Below are 16134 nucleotides of genomic sequence, written 5' to 3' on the forward strand. Positions count from 1 at the left end.
TAGAAATACCTTCAGTAGGATGCATTATTTCTCTGCTGCCAAGAGGCCTCTGTGATTTTTTTCTTTCATTTTGTTTATTTAGTGACTTTGATTTTTACATCCATTTCACATCTGTGGAATGATAATGAAAAAGGAAGTGGGCCAACAGATTCAAAAAGAGTTCCAAGGTGTCCACTGGAGAGTGATGAACTTATATTCAGGTCAAATTAAATCTACTGTTGGATGGACCTTGAGTTGAGCACATTTTGTCGTGCTGTGTGTTGTGGCCCATCCAAATTCATACACTTGTACTACATTTCTCAGGAAGCCAGCTAAAGAAGAGTTGATGGAAGAAGATGGGGATGTCTGTAGCATCCTTGGGGAGCTGGAGGATTTGCAAGAATCCTCTGATGTCTAATGCACTTCTGGAGTTGCGGAAGAAGAAGGTAGAGCATCCCCTCACTTTATATACATAAGGATGACAGTAAGATTAGGAACGAACTATAGACTCTCTCACGATTAGATTGATCATTCAAATCCTAATGAGACCAGTTTCCACCATCATATGCTTGTGATGCATATTAGATTATTTTTGCTTGTTTTCTACTCAGTTATTGTTGGGCAGATAGCCACAGCACTCGACAAAAGTCTTCACTCCTAAAACAGTTATAAAGACTCTATGATAGGGTTTGCGGGTGTTTTTTCCCCCAGATTTCTGATAGATCTCCCTTCTAATGCTCCAATAAAACCTCATCCAAACTGACAAAAACTGAGCAGTATAAAGATATTTCTTTTCTTTTTATGCACTCTCTTAAACCTGAGAGTTCAAACCTGGACACCAGTGAAAGGATTTCCACTGGTCATTCTTCATACTGAAATGTCAGACGTATTTCTATGAAGACATGCATGAATGTACTTTAAAGAAAGGTGCATGAAAATGCACGTAACTAAAGCAAAGAGACTGACTTTCTACTTCTGATTTTCATTTTTTGTCTACTTCAGATATTTTGTTGTCTTATAAATAGACTTCAGAGCTTTTCTGGATGGATGCATGTTTTATTTACTGGATAGCTCTTTTGGAAGGCCACTGCCATGAAATTCCACAAATGACTCATCCTAGTTAAGCAAGTTTCAGAAAGACAGAAAGGTGGTCTCAAGTTGCATACAAGGCAGGACTTTCCAACCTCTGCTGCTTTTCAGCATTGTTTCCCAACTCTTTATTGCAGTTCTTACAAATTCCTCATTCTGAAGGAAGAGACAAGACTCATCATACCATCTTGGCAGGTCTAAGAGCCTTTGGGAAGTTTAGCAGGCAAAACTGTATCTGAGGGAAAACCAGAAATCATTGCATCTTTTTTAATTGTATATGTTAAAGTTTCTCGAGTTACCTCACATCTGAGTATGGAAAAATGGTAAAGTGTGTAGATTTGAAAACTTTTCAAGTTCATGTCAGATTTTTGCAGCACCAGGCCTGAAGCTTTTCTCTGCTTCATTCATCCTGTAATTCAATTTGCTTTATCTGCTTAACGTGGAAAATAACTGGCTAGAAATGTTTTGAGAATAAAATCAAAACTTGAAAAATACACAGCTGCCATGTTTACTGCTCCTGAAAAATAGATTATTCCTCTTTAGATACTAAAGAATACAGGGGGTGCTGTACTGCATTTTCTTTCCCTTCCTTTCTGCGTTAAAACTCTTCTCTTGAACCAGTGCAAACCCAATAACAATGAAAGTCACTCCTGGCAAGTGGTTTTGAAGTTAGCTATAAACCTAGCACCTCATTTTATGGCTTTCCATAGAGCTTTTAATGTAGAAAACATGGCAGTAGCCTATGGATACTGTTTTATTTCATGAGAAAAGTTGTTGGTTGGAGATGAGATGAATGAGCACTGAGTCCTGTTACCACACTACCACAACAGAAATGCTTGCTGACAGTCTGTTCTGTGTTAAACCACAAGAGAATATTTTGCAAGGGCTATTCTGCTGCTATAAGATTTCTATTTCTTTTTTTAACTGCTGATCACCAATATTTTTATTAGCCATGCTGCCTCCAAGACTTTCTCCAAAGTCACTCCAAAAGTGACTTACTCCAAAGACATCTTTTTGAATATAGTACAGGAAAATGAGAGAGGTGAAAATTCCAACCTGACAAATAAGCTTCAAATGTAGGACAACAGGTTGTTTTCTCTCCCTGAAGGCCTATAATCAAAACATGGTTCAAACTTCTTATGATGTATGACTTATCATTTACTTTCTCCTTTTTAACAGCTTGAATTGTTCTAAATTAATGCATTCTTTATTAATTAAGAAGTTGCATCTTAATTTAAAATGCATTATTTTAATATTTATATATTTCTATGAACTCTTTCTTCTTTGTCATTTTCTGGTTTTGGAAGAGAAACTTTTAGGCCCAATTCCTCTCTTCTTTCTTGGCTTCAGGTATGACACAGCCCTGAACTTGGGGCATTTGAGATTCTGAGAAGGTTGTTTTCCTCCCACTATGAATTCTATCCCTGAAGAGCTGTAGTTACTTTCTTCATGAGAATGAGTAAATAACACACATATAGTTCTTGTTCTCTGGAGAAACAACTGAATACTGATCTTCCCTTTTCACTTTTGCACCAAGGTCTTTCAGTTTATTAGGAAGACATTTGTACTTCTAGAACTGCCCCTTGGCTTAGGACTTAGCATCTCTCTTCCCCAGTGATACATACTTCATGTTCTCAGTCAGAATCTTTAAAATCTTTTTTGAATGGTCTCTTTTGAAGAGTGCTCTGACACCTGTGTTAGATCATGAAAACCCAAGATCTGTATTTAATTTCACTTTTGCACAGTTAACATTTCAGGTGAGTATTTAATATGCCTTCATACATAACCAGTCGTTTGGGCCATGTGTTTTTTCCTATATGTAAATGTGAACCTTAGCTAATGATTCACTTGTACCCCTATTCCACATGCAAAATCACCTTGTATCATAATGTTTTACTGTGATGTTTGTATCAGACATGCAATTTAAAGTAAGTCTGCTGCAGAAAAAACTGAGAGCAAAGCTGTGAGATGTACATCTATGAGTGTGTACATTTCAATGGATGTGGTAAACAGGACTCTCAGACAGTCATCAGGGAACAAATCAGCTATTTTATGTTTGTATAGTAAATGTTCAGTGTGACAGTTTTACAGCAGTGACCATTCATCCTTTTTACAGCTGGTTGTGATGTGGTTATTCCCCAAAAACCAGGCAGGAAAATAAACACCACTGCCCAAAGATCAGATTGTGGGAGGGGATACATCTGTAGTGTTAAAATGAAGCCATACAAGTTTGTTTATTCCTAAGACTGACCACAGCATAAAATGTTAGCCAGTTTATTATAGTGCTTTCAACTTGACTATTCAGGAGGGCTTGCACCAAGATTTGTGCTGGTTTAATTGATCAATACACCACTTCTCCCAACTAGTTATTCTAGGCTGTGTACCTTGCAACCTGGCTTGCAAGATACAAATCTGGTAACAGTGGGTTACTTCAAACAAGTAGTTGGTTGAATTCTTATAATTGATACTACTACTACTACATGTTGTGATGTACTAATGTAACGAAGAGGACATTTTGGTGTGGAGGTATTTGTTGCATATATACTATTTGATAATATCTACTGCCAATCCCTCACTTCACATCTGTATGCAGAGCCTGCTTTTTATTGGGTTATACTGGTGAGAAAGAATGCCTTGAAATACTCAGCTTTTTTTTTAACTCATCTTCTGTGGTGATGAATAAAACATGTATTCAGGAAGGATGTATCAAAAAGTGCATACAATAGACATAACAAAGTAGCAAGTAGAAAATGATAATATTATTTGCTGCAATAGTCAATCCAGTTCCACATAATTTTCTGTGTGATTTTATGTGCTCTGTATAAAGATAAAATATGAATATTTTTAAACCTGTAGTTATAAAATACCAATATTATCACTGTGCTTATACGAACTTTCATTGTAGAAAAAGTCAGATGAGATAGTGGAACACTTCCTATTTGATCAAGCTGGTATAGTGACAGCCCTGGTTTTGTAAGCAAAATGGAGTCATAATGTGGATACTTTCAAGGTTTTTTGTTTGTTGGGTATTGTCCCTGTTCCTCCCCAATTCCAATGAAGTGACTGAATTTTCCTCCCTCTGAGAGAACACTTAGAGATCAATAAGAAAGTAAATTTACTTTTAGCAGGAGAACAGTTTAGTTATAGCAAGTATGCTGGTTGTATTTATTTTACTTACATACAAATTAAATTGTTTAGCTTTTGAAGATTGTTATTTCAAATCTAGTTGTTTAAACTGATGCAGCTCCACTGTCTCCTATAGAGCTGTTTCATTTTAGCCAGGCAGAAAATTTGGATCATTTCATATCTAAAAAATATTGAAAGGAACACTTTAGAAGTATTTATTTCGATTGAAGTAAAACTGTGTGCACGGTTGATTTGTTGTTTTTCATTATTATTCCTGTTAGTTATGCAACTGTATCCATACTTTAAGCAACTTGTCTCATTCTTTCCTCCATTACAGATCGAAGTAGTCAATACTTTCAAGAGTGGCACTTCCTTTCAGGGGGCTCTAAGGAGACAGTCCTCCGTCACAAGCCAGACCCAGGATGTAACCAATATTTCTAGCCCTAGTCACGTATCGTTATCCAATGCTCTTTCCTCTCCTACCAGCACATCTGCTGCTGCGGCTGGGCGTGAGTGTGTATTCTTAATGCATCAGACCTACAGAGATGCCAACTTATGTAGCAGTCATTTGAGACTAAGCTACTTTGCCCTTTCCCTTTTTGTCCCATTATGTTTATTAGTTTACACGTAGCTAGAAACTCGTAACATGATTACTTTGTGTACAGTAGATACTCTCCATGATCCATTGCAAGTTTTGTTAACTTGCTGTTAGGACAGGACCTTCTAGTCATTTTTATCCAGAGATTCTGCTTTTATTTGAAGCTTCTGTGTCATGTTTTCTCAGTCTCACTGGATGTATTTTCTACTGCTCATAAAATGTGTACATTAAATGATTCTACAAATATACTGAGCAATAGAGCTTGTCAGAGAAAAGATCATTCCATCTGGAAGACGTGTGTAATATAGGTCACTCACATCCAGGAAAGATGTACTCTAATTAGCACAGGTGCAGGAAGGAACAAGGAAATAGAGAATCTAGTAGATGATGCAAGGCTGAGGGATTAAGGTTTACATGACTGGTGAAAGAATAGATCAGTTATCACTAAATTCACTAGGAGGTAAGCATCAAGGAAGGAGGGAGCTAGACAAGTTAAAGGGCAGTGTTGAAACAACAAAATAAATGTGGTAATGATTTTTTTTTGTTAGAGGTTTATAAACTGTGAAATCCTGACACAGCTTTCTTTTAGACGCAAACAAAGCATCTAGTGAAGAGATAGTGAATAAAAACTTTGAGACAGCTAACAAGAAAGGCTGCTTCAACAACAGTTACATTCCGGTTGCTCAGGAAGGCTTTTACAGATAGAACTTCGGTTTTGTAGTTCTGCTAATTCCGGACTGTAGGTTGCTCTTGTGTTTTACAGCATAGGCAGCATGAAAAAAGTATTTAAATTTATAGAATTGGTTCACAAGTTTGTCACTTACTTTACAAAATAACGCAGCATGTTCTTTATGCAAGTTTTAGTGAAGAGTTGGCCAAACAGCCAAGAAACCAGCCTTGTCTGTCCAACAGAGAGAGGGAAGGCAGACAGAGACAAGGCAGACAGGGACAGACAAGAGAAGGAAATAAAATGCCAGAACTCTTGCAGAAGGAAAAGCAGCTTGACCTTTTCATTCCGTTTGAGTGTAAACCCCCTCAGTATTTGAATGTCAAGCATTTAGACATGCATTAGAAGTTTTGTGGGAATTAAAATCTAAAGGAGAAACTTTGCTTTTGCTAGGAACCCAGAGAGACATAGGGGTACCAACTTCGGCAGCTGCTCCTTGGAGAAAAGTTGTATCTTTTGCTGCTTGGCCTTCTAACTTTTACTTCAACAGCACCAGACTTTGCAGGGCACAGTCAAGAGCAGCCAAGTCACTGAGCTGTGTGCCGCTGCCAGGCCACAGGCAGCGTAATCTGCTTCTGAGACCTCGGAGCCCACATTCCCTCCTTTCCATACTGAGCAGGTCACAAAACACTTCACACAAACCAGCCTTTCACCAGGAAACCATTTCCCATAATATCCTTTTCCATTGGAGCAGAAAACAGAGAGCAGCTCGTTCTGGTTGGTAAAAGTTACAATAACACCCTGCAGCCAGCAGCCTGAAGGGATAGATCTAATAAGATGAAAATGCACAACTTGTCTCCCCTCTCTTCTCTCCACTGCAGCAAAGCAACTTAAGAATTGAATAGTCTTGTGTCTTGACAAAACGCCTTACTAGGTTACAGACTGCAGTTAATTAATAGGAGAAGGCATAATCCGCTACAGTCTTTGATGTCTGTTTTTATTTGGAAAAATGAAAGTGGCCTGTGGAGCTCATCAGTTATAGCCACATTTATTCAGTAAAATAAACCCCACATGATTAATTTGTTAAGCTACCCAAAGATATGTATCTCCATTGCAGAACGCAATTAGAGATTTGGACTTTTAAAGTGGTTATTTTGGACAGCTAGTATTTTATGACAATATATATAGACTATATTTATAATGTCTGTTTAGTATCAAACCAGTGTGTGCTTGAAATTATAACCCTTAGGGAAAGTTTGGATTTCTTAATACAATGACAAAAACTTAATGAATGAGAGTGAAAACCCAAAGAAAAAAATAAATTGCTTAATTTGTTTCCAGTTTACAGTTGGTTCCTCTTCTAGAACCTGGAGACCTGTTCCTAATCCAGATGCCACAGAAACGGGGTCTTTTTTTTGTCAATTGGCAGTTTCAGGGAAATTTCAGTTCCAAAGCGCACGCCTAGGTCTACCTTTCAGCTAAAATGTGTGTGATTGGACAGAACTGGCTTCGTTCCTCTGAGCTGCTCAGAATGAATTAAACCATAAATCATGGCCTTCTTCTGATGGGGAGGAATGGAATAATGGGATAATTATGCCTCTGATTTTGAAGCCGTTCCCGCTGTTCAGGAATCTTAAAAATACTGCATAGGTAGATGTATTATGGGGAGTATCAAGGCAAAAACTTCAGGCTATAGCCAAGACAAAAGGGTCTAATATGAGCTACTATCAGGAGGGTTTATTTTCAGAGAAGTGGTGCTCAGCATGTTCAGCAATCAGGATATTTTAGGTGTCATTTTGGGTGCCCAGAATGCAGAGGTTCTGATATCAATACTTAAAAATACAAAAATCACATCCTACTCTATTAATAAGAATATGTGAGTCTAATTTCACAGAGCATTTAATGCAGTCCTTCATTAATGATGTAGCTTTTAAATCATTGGGACACCTCACCAGTTTCTGAAGATTTATAATAACATATATAATAATATGTTGTTATAAATATATGATAATATATTAAATAATATAAAACTATTTTTTAGTATGTTGGGCAGATGAATGTTTAATTCCAAGGTTAGTTCATGCTTAAAAAGAAACCTGCCTGTCATATGCTGCCACATCTACAGTGGTTTATGAAAGATATTAGCAAATTATTACCTGAAAGTTTCAGCTATTCATAAATATGAATTCATTCCGGTCTTTCATAGCGTTGGAGAATACCTTAATTCAAAGCAATTTAGACAGAGGAATATTTATTGCAGTACAAAAATTTCCCTACTTCTAGTGATACTTTTTAGCTGTCATGGTATTTTGCCAATAACAAGTGAAAAATGTGTGGCTGTCAGCATTACCTGGTAACAATGAGGTCTGTATCAGGAGTCTCTTACCTTTCTTTTAAGTGAAAAACACTGCAGCTTTATATAAACATAGTGCAAATTTCTGCAAATTGAAACCTGGCATTTTATATACTCGGATAAAAGTAGAACATTTATTTCAGTGCACATTAAATCTGCATGCATATGCAATATGCACACATTTAAGCTACAGAAAATGAAAACATGGGGAAACTAAGGGTCTGTCTGTAATATGGTATCAGCCAAGTTCTCAGGTTTTGTCATGTCCTCTGCAGGGATGCACACCATCTCCTATCATTGTAAAGCTGTTACACTACAGAGTTAGAAGTGGGTTTAGATAGGAGGCTATCCCATCCCAGCTTTGGTTGATATTTTACATGTATTAATTTTGATGTTTTATTTTGGGAAAACAAAATCAGATTTAGTGGAGCATCTTTTTTACTTTTGAAGCTCAGAATTAGTAACACAAAATGTTAATTTGTGCTTAAAATTAAGTATATGCAGGAAGGCTTTGCTACTACATTGTTTAATTAGGAAGAGGATGAGTACATCTCACTGTACACAAAGTAAACAAGTTATTATTTATCCTAATCTGTTTCTGTCTGGTTCTCACATGTTTATATTATCAGTAGGGACCCCTTCAAAAGAACATGGTTTCAAACTTCCCAAGACAGACTCACATTTAATATTCCTTTGTCCTTGCTCTTCCGCCTTCATATCAGTCTTATATATAGTCTCTGCTGTTCCTAAGTGGAAGCAGCCAGAAACTGCAGGTCCCTTACAATAGAATTAATTTCTTTCATAAAAGATGGTAATGAAAAAGTACTGTTAAGTGTTGGAAACATGGAGGGAAAAACCACCAAACAACCAGCCAAACCCCACCAAAAGGCAGCCTCCCAGGTCATGAATCAGCTCTAGTTGTTGTCTTTCCAAGTTCTTTTTTCTTTGTCCTGCTGAGGTCCTTCACTGTTCAGAGACTTTTAGAAGTGAGTACTTCATAATAACTCTAGCAAGAATGGCCTCAAACAAGCCATTTGTTAAGAATGACACAGGAAAATGTGAGGACTCCAAATTCTGTAGCAGCTGATTAAAATCTTATCAAAGAACCACAAAATACTCTCAAGTATTTGTCCATCATGTAAATCTCTGAAGGTTTTTAGGGTTTGGTTGGTTGGTTGGTTTGAAAGAAATGAAAAATTAAGGAAATAGTTGAAATTTATCTGACTTCTCAGGAACCTGTCATTTATAGGCAGAAGCTCTGTACAGGCAGTATGTGCCTCGGAGTGGCATAAGGGCATCAACACCTGCAAGTTGTCAAACTAGCCTAAGACACTCAGCAGACTTCATTCTAGTGCATATTACAGTCCATTTACTAAAAGATAATTTTAAAGAGAGAGCTTAATACAGTTATTTGTAATAGTTGTGTTAGAAAATGAGATTCTTTTGGATCAAGAAAAATTGTTTGCTGTTCCAGCAGCTTTTGTTTTTCTATATTTCTTACATATTTAGTTTCCCATAAATGTAATCATCATTCAGCTGGACACACTTTACAACTAAAACTTGAGAAGGAGTCTTAAGTTTGGATCAGATTTTCTCATTAAGAAAAATGGGAAAAAACTTCTTAAAAAACCCCACAATTCTCTATTTTAATAAATGGCAAGGCCAAGATTACTGCCCAGTATTGATGGACATGCAGATCCCCCAGCAAGTCAAGTGGGCATACCAGCCTCAGGGGAGATGTTGGTTGCTTTCTGTGGCAGCATGGATTAATTCTCACTTGAGGAAGTGTAACAACCAGAACTTTACAAAGTCCACATCTGAAGTTACGTTTGTAGAAGCTGCACCGTTTGGGAACATCATCAAACTAGAGACAGGGATACCATACTACAGCTTAGATGTTCCTACTGATTGTAACCAAGTTTTCACAATCCTGCTGGGATATGCAAGATCAAAATCAACTTCTTTAGCTTTTTTTTAGTAGGTTTAAAGTCTAAATATAAACTCAAGTCCTCAAAAGGAGATACAGCATGACAAGAAAGTTTAGACTCCTAATGCAGAAATACATTCTTTACAGCAGGGTTGCATAATGTATTTCAACTCTGCCAAATCTGACACCAAAGTGTCAGACTCCATAATTTTGCAGCAATCCTGTAACAAAGAAGATGTGATATGGAAAGTGGAAGCCCTGCATGCGATTCTGATCTCATGCCCTAAAATTCAGTGCAATAACAGCCAGGTGAGCCTTTTGCAAAATGAGACTCAGGCCTGAGGATTTCACAGAATATGCAGGTATTCCATTGCTGCATGTGGTTTGACTTTTCAGCAGCTCTTACTGGATTTACTGCATATTTATGTAGAAAGAAGAGAGTAGCACAGATAATCTCTCACATCTGTTTCACTCATCAGAGCAGAAAACTTTCCTAAAATTTAGTGGGTATTTTGTCTTTGAATTTGTTGAAGTTCTGCATCATACCATCTAGAGCATACTAGCCGCAGCACTTAGAGGTGACTCCAACACATTTAATACTTACTCTTGTGGATACCTAATCTCATTCTAGTCATATAAAGGTGGGAGGATTCAAAACTAAACAAAACCAAATATACTGAAGATAGGCCTTCTGTTTCAAAGCTTTACATATGCAGTAGTACTTGACCAAACTTATTTGCCTTTGTATAGTTATAGTCTTAATATAGAACAGTATCAGTTACACCTAAGAGTTGGCATCTCTTTGCAAAATTGACCTCTTGTTTACAATTTTATACTAATCACCTTACTGATCTTTCAGTATTGAATTTATTTGCTTCTGCAGTGCCCTACTCTCTACTGTCTGAATATTAAATGTGTTTGTTTTCCCAGAGGGCTAGAGAACATTGGACAAAAGGGTTCAGCAGGAGAGAGTGAAATAAAAAGAGGTTGTGAGTCTTTAACCTTGAGCCTGAAATGAATGTGAACCAAACTCAAGATACTTGGCTTATATGAAGCCAGGTAAACATTCGAGTATAAGCCCACACACTACCAACCATAATACATCTGTTGATGCTTAACAGGCCTTGTGTATTTTGCCTAGATTGTTGTACTTAGGAGTGAGATTCTGAACGTCATCTTTTTTCTTCTGATGGGAAAAATTTGTAGTATCTAAAAATCTATTTCTTTTATTTTTCTTGCCTGATGCAGTATAATAAATCTAACTTTCAAGGTGGGATGAAACTGAAGAGTTTTTTCTATTACAGCTACAGAGAAGAAAGAAGTGGAAACTTATAGCAGTGTCAAAAATGTCCTGAAGTGTCGTCCCCACAGTCTTTTGTTTAAAAGCAGTTCATTTTTTTTTCTGTTGTCTCCATTACTGTGAGAAAAGGGAGCTGTATCACATTGTTTGTCTTTCCTTGGCATTGTCAGTATCATAAAATAACATCATGACATGAACTTACATAGTTCATAATAAACCAGCACCCTCTGGGTTCTATCCATCATGGGTATGTCCCTGCTTTTACATGCTATGGACCATAACATTATATGAAAGTTCATCCGCTTTATCTTCAGAAAAGTAACATGAACTTTGTTTCAGCAAAGCCCCTGAACATTTTTACACCAGATATTTGTTCAAATCTTGAACTTAAGCATGTATTAAAAGAATTTGTTGCTGTTGGGCCAAGTAACTCTGGGTAAACAGTGGGGGTTTTTTTTCGTTCTCAGCTTAAATATAGTAGAATTTTCCATGGAAATTAGAACACCACTTTTGTATCCAATAAACCTTAGCTTCCACTAACAAACATAATGAAAGGAGCAAGTTTGTTCTTATAAGCAATAATTTTATGCATTGGGGGACAGACTATGAACAACATTTGGAATTACATTGTAATGCAGAAATTCTGCCACTGAGTGAGGTGTGACACTAAAAACATGAATGTTTTCTTCTAGATGCCAAGCTAAATATGCAAAATTTAAAGTTGGGGAGGGAGGTGCTCCTTAAGTAAAAAATCAGTAGAAAATACATATGCATGTCTTGAGGGATATTTTAAGAAAAGAAGGTAGTTTTCTACAGCTCCCTAGTGAGGAAGGCTTATTAGAAAGCTAACTGTATGTATCCTCAGCTTTAGGGTTTGCCCAAGTTTGGCTTTTGCATTACCATTGTGTTCATAAGATTAACTACTTTAGGTATCAGCAGATCTGAACTTATCACTAAGTCCAATTAGAAGCTATTTTATTAGCGGCTAAGTGTTCCTGTAAGACTGCACAGTCCATGCCAAAACTGGCACAGGTCTTCACACTAAGGGATACAACTGCTGGCTGACTGTTCTGCAGTTACAGACTCTGTGTAAGCATGTCCAAGCAGAATATGTTAGTGCACTGTTTTCTCTCAGTAGATCCTTTGTTCAGTCACTGCTGAGTACCAAATTCAGGTCATGGCAGGCAGGTTTTCATAACTGGCTTCCAGATACAACCTAAAGCTACAGTTTTCTCTCAGCTGTGTAAGTTGTTAGTCAGCTAGTTAGACTGTCTAAAAGCTTGGTATGAAATGCAACTCAGATGCCAAGTTTTGGTATTAAATGCAGTATAGTTCCTACTAGGGAACTTGGAGCCTCATAAATTGGAATCGCTTCCTTCCTTGCTATAACCCACAGAGGCTTAAATGCAGTTTGCATGACTTGAAGAAAAGCTTTATTCCATTGGATTCTTCTGGATCTGTTCAAGCATGATATCAAATTGTAAACATTTTATTTAAATAAAAATTTACCTTTATTGAAAAGAATCCAGCTAGCAAGTAGAACCTAAATGTATGCAATAAGAAATGTCTGTATTCAAGAAAATGAAATTATTTTGTTAGTTGATACAATATAGCAAGTAGCTGCAACTGAATGAGATGACTGTTATTTTTAGTTAGATAACAGAAATAATAGGTAGCTTTGCAGAAAATGTCACTGTATCAGCCCATACTATAAAGCAAGTGTATTGCAGAGTTTCCTGATTTAAAATAGGGCAATGTAGTAACATGTTTTAAAGATTGCCTTGACAAAACATACTATTCTGTTTTTCTTGTTTAGACTATATTACTTTGCACTTTAAAATACAATATAGAAAGGTATAGATAATGAGGGAATTAGTATGTCATCTCTTCCCTGTGAGTTCCAATCCTATCTTTAGTAATGCAAATGAATCTCTTATCTCAGTGTGTTCACTATGCAGAGCCATCACATACTGCAGCACAGCTCAAAGAGATTCAGCTCTCATAAACCCCTAGTTTATAACTCCAGGGGCTCTGCCAAAGAGGTGTTAGTTAGTTAGTGTTACTCTATGATTGTAGCCTGTACATTTATTCTCATCTTCCTCTTGTCTTGCACCTCTGCCAGCCTCCTAAAATCTTCTAGTATAGCAGCATCTGGACTAGCTGTTCTGTACCACTCCAATCCTTTTATTTGGAACATAAGCAGTCCCATGAACTACTTTTTGTGCCCCGCTGTTACCAAATATATACGTACAAAAGAAAGGAAAAATGTTTGGACTGACTGAAGGCCATGTATCTTAAGATGGCATGACTGACTTCCGCTATTAGGATTTTTGGAAGATGATAAATATCCAAATTTGCAAACATAAATGGAGATAAATTTCAAAGAGATCAAAGTACAAGTCAGCTCCTTCTCAGTTATGCTGAAATTCTGTACAGATTGGACAACTCCAACCACAGTATCAGCTATTGTGATGCCATGCCATGACTGCAACGCAGTCTGCCAATTGAAAGAGGAATTAAAGCTTTACAAATTAGGGGTGTATTAGGCTAACCGATAATGTGCAGCATATTTATGTGTAAAAAGATACATATGCCAACCACAAACCCATTTCAAATGTGTGTGGAGAAGCTTTCACAATGCCTGCTTGCACCTTTTCTGCCTCTGCTTGTGCTTTGGTCTCCTCTCTGAGAAATGCTAAAAATTCACTCATAGACTACATGGAAGTAGAAGGATAGAACTTCATACTTAGTCATAAAACATTTGCCAACAGATCACGTTTTGCCATTCTGTTTTTTCCTCTCTGCCCCCACCTCCCTCTTTCAAAAAGCTATGTTTTTTTTCAGCAGTAAACCAGCACAAACCTTCCCTTCTTTTCAGAGCTGATAGGTCACTGGGGTACAGGCAGCATCTTTCCCTTTGCCCTCCTGCAGAGGACTTAGTGCCTGCACTCTGCAATGCTCCTTACTCTGTTCCTCTCGTTTTCTTCTGAGAAAGCACTCTGCGCTATCCCTGACAGTCTACTGGGCTGAGCCTTGCAGTTCTTTTTCATGTGTTCTTACTGTCAGGGGGTTAATGACATGAGCCTGACCCTGGCATCACTCAGCTGACCTAGTTTATAGTTTAAAGACTGCATATATGGCATAAATTTTATCGCTTCCAGAATTTAACTTCACAGTTTTACAACTGAGACATAGAAACCAAAAAAACTTGTTGTTTAACAACGCAATCCAATTCAACCCAACAATCAATACAGTACTTTATCACATTCTATATATATTAAAAAGCTAAATGGCTAGAACAGTGGGTCTATACTCGAGTGTTTACCTCACATATGCATGAAGGAAAAATAAAAGTTGGTTCAACAATACTATGTTCACATTATCCAGGCTTCCAAGTGTAGTTGTTGTGTGCAAGTTATCTCTGTTCATGTGGTAACTGTGAATTTTTTTTTCCCTGTGGTAGCATGATTGCGCTTAGTACTTTGTCTGCTTGGCTTTTTGTGCTCTTGGCTGCCCTCATTTAGATTTTGCTTTAAAACATTGATATTAGTTCTAGTTTTTACACTTGGCCCCTGTGTGTGTCTCATACGTACCCATCCAACCGTGTCTCTGTTCTGTGCTTTTCTGTTTGTGAAGTGTGATATGTTATGTGTAATGGTTTTTTAACAATACAAAAGAGACTTTTTTAATTAAAAAAGCCTTCCTACTACTCACTGCAAAACTATCAACATGCATGGTTTTACATTTGCATTACAATTAACATGGCTTGTCTTTTACTAGGGATGTACCACACGAGTGGACGTTCGCTTTCTTTAACCACTACTTCCCATCAGTTCTTTGATGGCTTTAAACTTGATTTATTTTAATATTGCAGTTGATACAGATATTCAAAATGCACATAACTGAGCCACTTGTTTATGCACATAACATCCAGAGACTGTGGACTTCAGCTGCCTGCACTGCCCTAACCATACGCTACATTTTTCACAAAGTATTCTCTAGCACAGTGTTGCCCTTCAAAGGCGCTGCCTCTGACCCCTCTTTCCTTCTCTCTCCCCAGATCCGCGTCGTGAAGGCATTCCGTAGCTCTCTCTATGAAGGTTTAGAAAAACCAGAATCTAGAACCTCTATTCACAACTTTATGACTCATCCTGAATTTAGGATAGAAGATTCCCAGCCCCACATCCCACTCATTGATGACACAGACCTAGAAGAAGACTCTGCTCTCAAGAAAAACTCGAGTCCACCGTCTTCGCTGAACAAGAACAACAGTGCTATCGACAGTGGAATAAATCTTACAACTGATACAAGTAAATCAGCTACCTCTTCTAGTCCAGGAAGCCCAATACATAGCCTGGAGACATCACTTTAGCTGAAAAGGTCACTGCAAAAAAAAAAAAAAAAAAAGGAAAAAAAAAAAGAAGTAAAATAAAATAACAACCCCACAGCAACCGAAATATATAAATATATATATTAAAAACATTGCTGGCTGAAAAGCTGTTTGAACTCTTGTTCACTCTGAGGCAAGTGAATGAATTGTTGATCACAATGGTTTTGGGGAAAGAATGAATGGCTGATTTACATAGCCCCTCCCCTTGTTCCCTGTCAGACAAACAAAACCACCCCTCCTGCATGAACGTACTGTACACTTCTGGCCCTTCTTTCTCTCCTTTGGTTTCTTTTTCTTCCCTTTTGTTTTTCCCTCCTTAAGCAGGAACTGCAGAGGACTTCTTTCTGAGGCTATTTATCCAATTCACTGGTCTGTGAGTTTTTTGAAACGCTTGTGTGGCATGGACTCAATTGTATAGATTAATTTAAATAACTTTTTTGAAGTTGCAAAGCTTAACTTGCACAGTAGATTTGCACCAGTTGGACAGAGGAACGTAAACATTTATGAGACTATATATAGAGATATATACATATAAGTATATACATAATTAATTATATATATGTATATATCTATCTATATATAAATAGTTATATATATAAAGTTTCTTTGTTGGCATGTTGCCTTGTTTCTGCTCAAATTGCTCTGACTATTTTAACTTATTTATGTCCTAAAAAAAGAATGTAATTTGTTTACAAACCTGTAGAT

At 37.2% G+C, this 16134-nt stretch overlaps 1 protein-coding gene across 12 annotated transcripts in view; it reads left to right on the plus strand.

The window, feature by feature from the left end:
* Positions 1–15736, plus strand: part of ATP2B2 (ATPase plasma membrane Ca2+ transporting 2) — a gene marked incomplete at its 5' end in the record, with an annotated part of 180885 nt that extends 165149 nt beyond the window's left edge. For 11 of the 12 annotated variants that reach the window (XM_080625697.1, XM_080625698.1, XM_080625701.1 and 8 more), the window contains one exon: positions 15100–15736. In XM_080625697.1, the coding sequence (XP_080481823.1) occupies positions 15100–15411 (312 nt within the window). In that variant the 3' untranslated portion in view covers positions 15412–15736. Of the gene's footprint in view, positions 1–4531; positions 4619–15099 lie in introns of all 12 variants that reach the window. The other variant, XM_080625694.1, reaches the window with a different exon arrangement.
* Positions 15737–16134: the final 398 nt, after the last annotated feature.

Source organism: Psittacula echo, assembly GCF_963264785.1.
Source record: "Psittacula echo genome assembly, chromosome: 9".
Classification (NCBI taxonomy): domain Eukaryota; kingdom Metazoa; phylum Chordata; class Aves; order Psittaciformes; family Psittacidae; genus Psittacula; species Psittacula echo.